This window comes from Nipponia nippon, unplaced genomic scaffold (genome assembly GCF_047370975.1).
Source record: "Nipponia nippon isolate SJK-2023a ecotype South Korea unplaced genomic scaffold, ASM4737097v1 scaffold_6, whole genome shotgun sequence".
NCBI classification, from domain to species: Eukaryota; Metazoa; Chordata; class Aves; order Pelecaniformes; family Threskiornithidae; genus Nipponia; species Nipponia nippon.
Window position 1 is genome coordinate 58,433,266 of NW_028262380.1, and position 12,373 is coordinate 58,445,638.

The 12,373-nt window shown below is 37.2% G+C and overlaps 1 protein-coding gene across 5 annotated transcripts in view; it reads left to right on the forward strand.

The window, feature by feature from the left end:
• SEC24B (SEC24 homolog B, COPII component) overlaps positions 1–12,373 on the forward strand; it is a 48,523-nt gene that overhangs the window by 13,591 nt on the left and 22,559 nt on the right. For 4 of the 5 annotated variants that reach the window (XR_015699594.1, XR_015699595.1, XM_087736012.1 and 1 more), the window contains exons 4-5: positions 5,024–5,128; positions 10,990–11,070. Coding sequence is in view for 3 of the 5 variants with exons in the window: in XM_087736012.1 (XP_087592138.1) it covers positions 5,024–5,128; positions 10,990–11,070 (186 nt within the window). In the remaining 2 variants the exon portion in view is untranslated. The remainder of the gene's footprint in view (positions 1–5,023; positions 5,129–10,989; positions 11,071–12,373) is intronic. The other variant, XM_087736013.1, reaches the window with a different exon arrangement.

Genomic DNA, 12,373 nt, shown 5'->3' on the forward strand with positions numbered 1-12,373 from the left:
AGTAGCTTTTGTAATCAGTCTGTATTGAAAAACCAGGTGTAGACTAGCAATTTGCTAGCGCTAGCACTGGGAAACAGAGTGAGTTTGAGTATTAAATTCAAACTGATGGAATTGTTTTCTTACTCCCTAGCTGTAAGCTCCCATGGAAAGCTACTGCAGGAGTTCTTGTGGGAGAACAGAGGAGTTCTTGTATAAGCTCCTTCCTGTTCTGATGCTGATAGCCTCTTGACAAAGAATCAGTTGGGTCTTGAGCCTTCTTCAGCCATACTAATTCTGACCTGATGTTGTGACTTGCCTCTTGACTATTACATGTTTCTGTATCTAGTATTCCAAATCTAATTTACTGGCTCATTTCTTTTTTTTTTTTTTTTTTTTTGCTGTGTTTTCTCTTGTTAATTTCAGAATTTTAAATTCTTATGGAAAAAGAACTTGGTGTGTGAGGTGGAAGTAGGCATGAATTTTGTCCAGAACAATGTGATATGTCTAGTGTTCAAAATAGTTCCCAAAAGCATAGTGTGTGCCTGTCACAGCATGTTTTTTATTCTTAAATTTCAAAGTTCTCTGCTATAAATGTCTAAATTTCCCCTTTTCCTCCATTTCCTCCTTTTTCTGGTGGAGTGGAGAATGTAAAGAAGTAACTTGTCTGTGAATCAGCTCTGTATATCTTACAAGCAAAAAGAGAAGTCGTGTGTACAGTGTACCATTTTAAGGAAAATGATAAATCAGTTTTTGGAACTGTGCTTGGTTCTTGCACAGTTTTATAGCTGATTTTGATACTGGGTAGAATTTGTACTGTAGATGTGCTTGCTAGAAAAAAACTGTTGCTTCATCTTCCAAAGGAATCGCATAACCGTGTTTCTAATGAGAAAAGGGATTTTAGCTGTTTAACTGTGCTTGCCTTGATGTGCAATATATATGTTCGTGCAGTGATTCCTGTATAATGTGTGAACACTTAGTACATTAAGTACAAATCACTGCGGTCACTGCTGAACTCTTCACTAAATTCAAATAATTCCATATAAGTGAAGGTTAATGCAATATGTCGCTGAATGAGCAGGCTTTAAAACCAACAATATACCTATGTCAGGAATATAAAGATAAGTTGTCAGGAGCTTGCATTGATCTAGTTGTATTTACATTAATATAATCAATAATAAATCCATCTACATGTCATCACACATGTATGTTTCTATGTTTAGATGGTATTTTTGTGGGCATTAGAAGACTTGAACTCTTTTCATTTAGTTTCATTTGAGGAGTCTGAAATACATAATGAACTCTCGTACCTTTTTATCAATAGTTAAGTGTGATAACTTTACTTGTAGAAATTAACCTACAGAAAAAATAGAACACATCTGCTGAATATTTGTCTGGGTTGTTAGAATTCCAAGTGTGTTTCTCAAGCAGAGATTAAATGGACAGATTTTTTTTCTTATTATAGAGTAGTGTTGTCTACATGAAAGCATTCTGGAAAACCAGTTTGAATTAATTTTTAAAGTGGATTTCATTGTTTTAAGCTCCTGTGTGGGCATTCCTATACAGAATTAAAATGTTCTAATTGTTTACTTGGCTAAGTTCTAACAGGACAAAAAACTTAAAATGTATTAAAGCCTGTTTCATCTTACATAAATATCTGTACAAATTTAATGCAGATAAACTAATTTACTTGAAAACGGCATCCTAGAGATGAATTTTGAGAATGTGTGTCCTGTCTCGTTGTTATCTTAGACTTCCTTAGGTTTTATGTTGATGAGAGGAGCTGATGAGTAAATGAAAATAACTTATAGCAACGAGTTTAAGAATGGAGAAGAGGAGGGTTCATTTTGTAAGAACTACTCTTTGTAATATTGAGATCTTAATGCCATAGTAAATTTGTTGAAAATATGAGGGTTATGGGTAGAGAGCCAGTTAAAGAACTTCAGAATATAGTTTATTTTTGCGGCTGGTTATTTCATTTTCATTTTTGTTGAGGCCTCCGTTATGAAACATAAGCCACATAAAATGTAGGCTTTACATTTTAAAGACTTTCATGGTATGGGTGATTGTACTTAGAATACCTAAATAGTTGGTTTATTTCATAGGCAAATGAGCTCTTATCCCAGTTTATCCTTTTGTGTCCTCCCACCTACATTTCTAGGTGTCTGTAAAATATAGCAGGATAAAGCCTTAGAGTGTGATGATGATATATTACAGGTACACTGGTAGCAGGGTTTAGAAGTTTCCAGTCCAAGAAATTTGTGATGATTTAAATTACATGGTTGCATTTTAAGCCAGACCTATGAAGTAATCTTGCTCTAAATAAATAATGATTTCAAAATAAAGCTTTTGCAGTTTTAAGAGTGGGAGATTTTAACATTGTTAGCAACTCTGTAAAAGATACTAAGCAGAGCTGAGTTGTCACAACAGAAATCATGATTAGGCACATGGTGGCACTTGGAACCGCTGTCTTCAGCCACCCATTTGTGCCCTTTAGTTGCTTTCTCCCTTGTGCTGGCCAGTGAACCAGAATTGGAGGCTTCTCCACCTGAGAGTGACTTTTTAAACTAGGTTATTTTTAAGCCAGATCAGTTCTCAGATTGTTTTTGTGGCTGGACAGTTGTGCTAGAACAACTCAGGAGTATCCTAAAGGCAGAAATTTGTAGTACTGTTGGCAATGAAAATAAAAAATCTATGCAAACTCATAAGGCTGGTAAGAGTCAAACCAACCCCGCCTCCAGAGGATTCATAGTGATATACTTCATGATTCCTAAACTTGTGTGTCACTAGCGTATTTTTTTAATCTCTTTTTCTGTGTTCTTTCTGAACACGTGCATCCTTTATGTATGTAACCAGTGACTGGAAAAGGGGGAGCTTTTGCAGTAGAAGTTTGTTTTCCAAAAAAAACATTCCAAAGACTCCAAAGTAGCATTACTGGAATGACTAATTCAGTCTTTCTCATCTGCCTATGCCTGGAATTTTTGCATTGGCATGCCCCTTCCAGGTAGATTTGCTTTTTTTTCTTCTCCTATCTGTGTACATGGTATTTGTTAGAGGTCTGTCTTTGCACTCTCACGCTGTGCCCATCTTCTTTTACTTTGGCTCTCAGCGTTACAGTGCATATCTTCTTGTCATCCTGACTTTTTTTTTTCCTCTTTTACTTGCATGTTACTTATTTTAAGTTGTTTTTTCTCCTTCACAATAATGCAGTTGTTCTGTCTTATTCCTCAGTAGCTCTCCCAGGCCTGAGAAAGGACATAGTCTCCTTGGCTGTAGTCTGGTTTTGCAGAGAGAATGGTTTTCTTCTGTCCTCCTTATCAAGTGCATCTGGCAGCCTTCATAAAAGATGGGGCTGTGAATCACTTGAGTTAGTCCTGTGTTTTAGCAGTATAGAGAAATGTAGAAATACAGCATTGTACTGCCTTGGTTGCACGTGGGTTGATTGTGACAACTTGTATTGTGGAGAAACTTGATTGGAATTGTAGGAGTATTAATGCAGTAGATAAGGTGAAATAATGTCAGTCTCTTCTTGCACTAACCTCTGTCTGAAAGTTTGGCTTCTCAAGAATGTTGTGATATGGTTTTGCTCTGGTTTTGTTTTTACTTCCACTGTTTGAATAGATACTCTTCACCTTGATTCTGCTGTTTTTTCTTGAGTGAAATTGAAGTGGTCCTCTTGGGTTCATTTGCCAACCCTTTTTAAAAAAAGCCATGAAACTAACAGCATTTTTAGCTTATCATTCAAATAACATAAAGGTTGATGTAGTTGATTTAAGTTGTGGATGGGGGAATTATTAATTACCATGATGGCTTCAGATTATGCATAACATACAACACTTCTGTACTGCTTTACAGTGTTAAAATAAAGAACGCTAATGGTGCCACAGTGCTTCTACAGGGAAAAAAATCCCAAACCCTCAAGAATCTGAAAAATTTTGAAGACTTTGGAAGAATTAGGATATTTTCTTGCTATAGCAATCCATTGGATTGCTAAGAGAGAAACAGTGGTCGCTTGCATTTAGTTAGGATGTCTATGCCAGACTACGAGCATATTTAAAACCCTTGCTAACCCTGCCTGTGACAAGAGAAACTTAAGATTTCTTCGAGGTGCTGTAATTGCATCAATAATGAGTAATGTAGGAAACTAATTATAAGCCATTGCTGCATGCTTTACTCTGTTTTAAAATGGTATATGTATGTGTTGCTTTTGTGTATCGTTCCCATATGTTTAGAGTAGATGTTGTAAAAACCAACCAAACAAAAAAAACAACAAAAAAACCCCACTACCAAAAAACCTTCTAGATCATGGTTTGGAGGTGACTGGTAACAGTTGTTGCATTGTCACCAGATCTTAATAGTGGATAGTGTATTTAGGTGCTTAAACACGGGTCTATGAGCCTGAATTTAGGCACTAATTTAAAAATAAGACTAACCAAGTTTTTGTGTTTACCTAGCTTAAATTTCACTGACTGTATTGCTGAGGTGTATGTTTGTACTCTTGCATGTACTCTCGCAGCAGTATATTTCATTAATTTCTGACAGCGTTCAGAATTCTGTGAATTATTCCTGACTTAAAAAGGGCAGGTGTGCCAAGCAAAAGTTTATTATTAATGTTTCCATAACACAAATAATTTGAATTTATCTGGGAAGGAACTCCTTTATCTCAATATATAAACTTCTAAAAGTATTCCAGTGGACAAACTGATATTAAATACATATATAGAAAGTCTGTGTGTGTATAACTTCCTGATATACATGCACATACACACACACACACACATATATGTATAAAATGTCCTGCTAACTTCCATGTGCTACTAATACTTTGCTGAACTAGCCCACTAAAAACTGCTTCTGCTGTACTGCTTATATAGTTCATATATGAACTATAGTTCTATAGTCTAGGGTTGTAGATTTTAACTTTTTGCATGTTGGGATTTTCTTTAGAACGGCTAATTTCTCTCACTTTTAATGCAATGATTTGTGACTTTCGTTTCTCATCTTTCTGGTCTGTCTGACTCTTATGTTTGTGCTTTCCACTTCACAGGCATGCAGTATGGTGGATATGTTAATAATCAAGCTAGCTCTGCACCAGCTCCCTTGTCATCAAGTTCAGATGATGAGGAAGAGGATGAGGAGGATGAGGAAGCAGGTTGGCTTTAGCTTTACACCAGTATCTCGTTCTCTTCCTACTCAAGTTTTGTTCCGTATTTCCATCCCCTGAACCTTTTTTTTTTCCTTTAAGACAAAATGTCACTCACTTGTCATGTATCAAGTTAACTAGAAATTTCCCAGCTGTTGTTAGTATAGTAAACAAAAAGGAGTTCAGTAGTGGTCAGCAAATGGGGTTTTTTTGTCATATTAATATCAGATGTTTTATGTATCTAACAAGTAATATTCACAACTTGCAAGACTCCCATATTTTTAATATTTTGATTTGCAGTAGGTTTTAAACTCTGAAGATAACTAGCTCTAGAACTTAGACTGATAATCGCCTATGTTAAGCAACTAGATGCCATTGATATTGTTACATTAAACACTGTTTACCTTGTTTCTCATTTTACCTATAGGGAACTCTTACAATTAAGGTAGTAAATATTGAAAGGTAATAAGTGTGCTTTTTAAGGCAGTAAATTAATTTGTGCTGCTTTTTTTTTCTCCTTCCAAGGTATGTCTCTATGCTTGGGCACATAGGTTCGGTTTTAACCTGCTTGCTTTGTATGGAACTTTAAAAGCTTGTTTACTTTTTTTTAAGAAGCAGTTTGTCCTGATTGATTGAAATGTTACGTTCTTGGTTGCAAGGGTTCTGCCTGTATTTTGTCAGAATGGCCTGGTTTTGTGCGTTTGATGTTTCTCACCACCTTAGTTTCTTGGATGGTAGCTTTTTGCTTCTAACTTAAAGAAAAGTCTTTACAATCTATGTATGAGTGGTAACAGTGTAAAAAGCTTTTTGAGGTTAAACATTAGATTTCTATCCTTGTTGATAGATGGAAGTAATAGCACGTACCTTGTGCTGATACACTACTCCCATTTGTGTGTGCTGGCTTTGAGTATTAATTTGGGATAGCAAACTTTTGTGACTTTTCCTTTAAGCTTATAATTCATATTGTAACTAGACAGAAAAAAATCAGTGCCATATAATTCTGAGTTTTATTAAAATAATTAAATCATAAAACTAGAATACTGTGAAAATACCTTAATGCGCTCTTAATGATATCATGAAGAATGGAGCAAAACAATGATGACATCCAGGTCATAATTAAGAACAAGGTGATAGGTTTATGTTAACAGTTGAATTATTAGTAGAATATTAGAAGAAAATAGTTGCCGTTGTTCTTTTTCCAAGGAGGAAGGCATTTTCAGCTGAAGACACTTGTCATTGTTCCAGCCAGAGAAGGAGAATATTTGGAGGATGCATTAGTATTAAAGTGATTCTATTACCCCCACCCCTAATGGAGCACAAATATTAGGATACTTTGCATATCCTGTGTAATTCTTGCTATTTCAGATTACTGGTTGAGTTTCTTTACTTTCTTGCACTTTTTTGTGATAACACATTCCCCCTTTCAACAGGCTTAAGTATTAGAATTAAATTATGCATAGTAACTCCTGAGTAACTCTTCTTTTTAAATCTAAGGATATTTCCTTATTTTACATACCTTTTTTTCCCCCCCCCCTAATGCTACGAGTCTAATTAGAATTTACCAGCTAGAAAACAATTCTAGTTTGGGATATAAAGTTTGCTTTGGCTGTTGTGATGCAGCTGCTGTTTGAACTCTGCTTTCTAATGAGTAGGCTAAAGGAGACAAGAGAGCATTTTGGGTTTTTTATTGCAGGGCTGCCTACTGAATTTTCTGTAGATAATTATCTTTGCCTAATCCTATGCCAAGGTTTCTGTCAAAGGATATGTCAGGTTGGTTTTGTTTTGTTTTTTTATCAGTTGCAGCCTTTGATACCTTACTGTGTTCCATAAATCTACCAGAGACAAAGTTTTCATACTCCCTACCATCTTTCTCTCAAGTACTGTACTTAGCTAAAGCTTGTACCCTTTGAGCTATCATTGTATTTAAATTTCATTTTATGCAAAAGAGTGAAAGGGCACCCAGGTTCAATATGTAGGCTACCTGATTAATAAACATCCTGTTTTATGCCCTGTCACCAGGAGTTAATGTAAATCCTGAACAGATTCAGTAGACAGGTTTCTAGATCAGGCTATGCGAGTGATTTTATGAAGAATAGGTGTTAGACATGGTGGTAGGTTGACCTTGGCTGGACTCCAGGTGCCCACCAAAGCCACTCTATCACTCTACCTCCTCAGTTGGGCACGGGAGAGGAAATGCAACGAAAGGCTCGTGGGTCGAGATAAAGGCAGGGAGACATCGTTCATGAATTACCGTCACGGGCAAAACAGACTCGACTTGGGGAAATTAGTTTAATTTATTACCAATCAAATCAGAGTAGGATAATAAGAAATAAAACCAAATTTTAAAATGCCTTCCCCCCACCCCTTCCTTCTTCCCAGGCTTAACTTCACTCCCGATTTCTCTACCTCTTCCCCCTGAGCAGCGCAGGGGGATGGGGAATGGGGGCTGCGGTCAGTTCATCACACGTCTCTGCTGGTCCTTCCTCCTCAGGGGGAGGACTCCTCACACTCTTCCTCTGCTCCAGCGTGGGGTCCCTCCCATGGCAGACAGTCCTCCATGGACTTCTCCAACATGAGTCCTTCCCACGGGCTGCAGTTCTTCACAAACTGCTCCATCCAGCGTGGGTCCCTTCCATGGGGTGCAGCCCTTCGGGAGCAGACTGCTCCAGCATGGGTCCCCCACGGGGTCACAAGTCCTGCCAGCAAACCTGCGCCAGCCTGGGCTCCTCTCTCATGGGCCCACAGGTCCTGCCAGGAGCCTGCCCCAGCGCGGGCTTCCCACGGGGTCACAGCCTCCTTCGGGCATCCCCCTGCTCTGGCGTGGGGTCCTCCAGGGGCTGCAGGGCCCAGTGTTAACCTCCATGGGCTGCAGGGGACAGCCTGCCTCGCTATGGTCTTCACCAGAGGCTGCAGGGGAATCTCTGCTCTGGTACCTGGGGCACCTCCTCCCCCTCCTTCTTCGCTGACTTTGGTGTCTGCAGGGTTGTTCCTCTTGCATATTCTCACTCCTGTCTTCTGACTGCTGCTAGCATTGCACAGATTTTTCCCCGTCTTAAATATGTTATCCCAGAGGTGCTACCACCATCGCTGATGGGCTCGGCCTTGGCCAGCGGTGGGTCTGTCTTGGAGCCGGCTGGTATTGTTTCTGTTGGACATAGGGGAAGCTTCCAGCAGCTTCTCACAGAAGGCACCCCTGTAGTCCCACCGCCACCAAAACCTTGCCATACAAACCCAATACAGACATCTGGTTGCTTGTGTTTGTGTAGCTTCTCAGTTTTTTTGTCATTCTTACAAGTTACATTTTTAACTATGTTGCCAAAGAGTTCTTGAAAACTCTGAAAGCAAAAGTGCTATTGGTAAAATAATTACTTAACTGTAAAAACATAAGTATTACTTTTGTCTAAGCAGTGTTTTCTAATATTTTTTCTTTATAGAACATTTTTTTTCTGTCTTCCTAATATGTTCTCTGGTCTGGTGTTTATTATGCTGAAGTAAACTTTAACAGCTAGTGTAACTTAATTTAAGCATAGGAAAACTGTTGTTTAATTTTGTGGCAGTTCTTGTGTTTTTATTTGTGGAGAATCTGTGAGAATTCCATGACACATGTGACCAGCTTAGAGTTTGAAGCTACTTTTGGTCTGCAGGAAACTGTACAACTCATTGGTTTTGAGTCAACTGTTTTCCAGTAGAGAGTAGAACAGGGGTCATCGTAATTCTTGTAGGCTTTGGGACTCTGACAGTTGTCAAGAACAAGTTACAAAATTTGAAAGTTCTTTAGAAGCAAAGACCTTGATTGAAAGGTCTTCAGTAAGTATATGGGATACTCAGTAATAGGATTCACTTTCTTATTTTAAGTTAGGCAGACCTTGTTTGTGTTTCAAAATATCTGAGATTATACTTTCTGACTAGAACTTTTTTGTATGTCAGAAGTGATGTATAGATTTTTGTAGTAGTAGAAGTACAACTAAGTTGCATTATTTTTACTTACAGCATGCTTTTAAAATATATTCTTTCACCTATTTGTCAAATTGGTTTCTCAACTTTTCCATCAGAGCTTGGGAATTATATAATATTTCTTCTTAGCAACTCACTGTATCATTATTATCTTCTAGTGAAAAGAGCTAACTCATTTTATATGGAATTATGTTACAGATGGATAAAATTTTATGAATACGATTCACTGTGGGAAAAATTCTGTGAAGAGTGATATAGTGGTTAAATCAGAAAGCTTGAACTAGTGTCTTGTACGTTGACAACTGTGCTTATATCCTCTTGGTATTTTTTGAAATGCAGAACTAGCTTCTGGTCAGACAAGAAAAACTTGTTGAAAATTCTTAAATCTTGATCTTGTTGACCTAATAAAAGTGTATGTTGGCTTTTCTGTAGTAGGACTTACCAAACCTTTAAAAGCTGTGTTTCTGCTCAGGGAACAAAATAATGAATCCTGTTTCCTTCAATTTCTAGAACAGAAAGATAAAATTTGGTGGGAAAAGAAATCTTGCAGTTATGTTCTTTTATGAACTTCAGGGGGCAAAAAAGGGAAATATACAGTGAAGAACAATCTGAAAACTAACATTGTATGAGTTTCACAGTGTTAATATATTATTTAAAATAAAATCTATTAATGTTATTTTTTTGGACTAGTGCTTCTGTTTCTTAGCTGAATGCTTTAAAGGCAAAATGCTCAAAAATAATCTATACAGTCATGATGTTGCCATGGTATTGATGTGTCCCAAATGTCAGTGATGTTATGTTTCCATATGCAGGAGTCTCTTTACTTGGAAATCTCAATTGAAGGGGGATCAAATCTCCAATGTTCCACCACTGAAGTTCTCCCTTGAAATAATTTCAGCTTCGCAATGGGATGTGTGGTCACGGATGATCCTTCTGAGTAGAATAGTATCCATGAATCTCTTTTGAGTCTGTTCTGCCACACAAGTTATATATAGGATTGTCTTTTGAATTCTTAAATATACTCTTTCTTTTCTGTCGTGCTTCATGGCTTGGGGTGTTTTAAGGAGCAGATACATGTAATCTCCTTGGCCCTTTTCCTTTGGAAATGTATGTGAAATGGGCATTGGATGAAATGTTTTAAAATATTTGTTTGCGATGTTTTACAGTAAGATATTCAAGGTATATGCATAGGGTGAACTAAAAATTAAGCATTAGATGTCCCTTCAGTACTAACAACTGTGTGTATGCCCATGTGCTTTTTTACTTTCGGTAGTTAACTTTTGTTACTTACTTTTATATAGTTACTTTTCACATAGTTACTTTTGGCTGTACCAAAAGTAACTTTATTCTGACTGAAACTGAGGCCTCTTGTCAATGTTCAATGGATAATAGAAGCTTTACATTGAAAATAAAGCAAGCTCTGAATTACAACAGCACAGAAAGAGGAAAGAATTCAATACTTGTCAGTTTTGCTTGAAGGTGGGGATGGTGCATAACCACTCTGAAAACAGTTTGCATTTGTGAAGGAAGTCACGACAGAGACTATTTTAAAGATGTACATAGCTTCAGCTGATGTAGTCTAGAAAGAACTTTTAGTTTTAACAGAAAAATATTTTTTATTTGAAGAAACAACTTTTTTCATTGTTTTTGTCCTTTTCCCATTGATCTCTCTCTTGCTATTTGTTGGGCATGTGCTTGTTTGTTTGTTTTTTAATATCAAGTTGATTGTTTATCTCTTCCTCCCCCTCCTCTTTGCAGTGGTAATAGCTTTCAAGTCCTAGGGCTGAAGTGGTGGTTTTTCCCAGGATCTTTCTTGACAGTTTCTTACAAATTTTTAGAAAAAATTCTCAGTCTCTTATTTCTCAAAAATTTGCCATTTCTGAAGGACCTAACTTTAAATTATTTTCCTCCCCCAGCAATTGATAGTTCCTCTACTACAAGCAGTGCCTCTCCTGTTCTGAACAATTATGATGCCCTGGAAGGAGGTGGCTATCCAGGTAAGCAGTTTATTGCATGTTAATTCTGAATTGTTTGTTTAAAGACTTACATGTTTACTGTTTATGAATTTTTTTTTTTCTATTTCTGGTGGTGTTTATTGTTAATTAACAAGTAGATGAAAGGAAATGCCTATGAAGGGAGTGGAAGCAATCATCAGAGAGAACATACCTCGCTTTTTTAATTGCTTTTCACAGTTTTAACACTGAAGTTGGAGTAACCATTTAATAAAATTTCCCTGTACCATAAGTCATACTTTCCATGGTAATATTGAGGGTAGTGCTGAATGTATGCTCTGTGTGAAAGCAAGCATCTTTCTCTAGGTTATACAGTATGCCTGGTTGTGTTGACATTAGTAGCTGATAATAGTTGACACGCCACTGAAGTTTTGAGACCAACAATATCAGCTTGCAGAGATGTTTGGATAAGGTTATTTTCTTCTATTTTTCTTCATTTAGAGAAAATGGCTGCTATTTTGCTTATTTTTATCTCTAAAAATATCAGGAGTGTCAGGTTTGTTCTAAATGAACCTTCTAGCAGACTACCTCAGTCTTGAAATCTGTAGAGCTGTCATATTGAGAGCAGGTGGAAAAGATGCTGTTCAATGTTGGTATGTTAGCCAGTATTTCAAATGATAATGGGATTAATTTGGGAGGCCTCCCTCAGGCTTTTTTGCATTGCTCTGGCCTCTGAGAATGTCACCATAGTTTGCTTAGTTTTATGGGTTCCTGTATAAAGTGTAGTCTCTGTCAAATAAAAAGCCAATATTGCTGTTGACATAGGGTCTAGCTCATGCAGTAAGGGTAGCAGAGGCATGGTTGCAGGATTAGGAATTCTAATTTCTCAGTTAATAACTAACCATTTTGGTTCTGCTGAAGGCATATTCTAAAAATAACTTTTTCCTTCTGTTTTCTTTAAAGAGTAACAGGATCAGCTTTAATTTTCTTCAATTTGTTGCTATTTTTTTTTTTTCTTCTGGAGCGCTCACGCCAAATGTAGTTTCTTGGCAGTTGGTTTCTTGAGTGGTTGATTTCTTCACCTGACACTTTTCCTGGTGGATTTTACCAAGCTTAAATTCTTCTGAAACTTAGCTCACATTTGTAGACATTCCTAAAGAGTAGTTTAATCTCCTTTGAAAATAGTGGGACTAAACTGTGCTGCAGGGATATACAGGAGGGACTTGCATTACTTCAAGAAAAGCTCTGTGTCTACATTTAAAGAATAGTTCTGTCACCTTAGCCTTATGTTTTAACAGTACTCGTAAGTGGTAGACGAGAGACTAAGCATGAATGGTCTCTTTTTGTG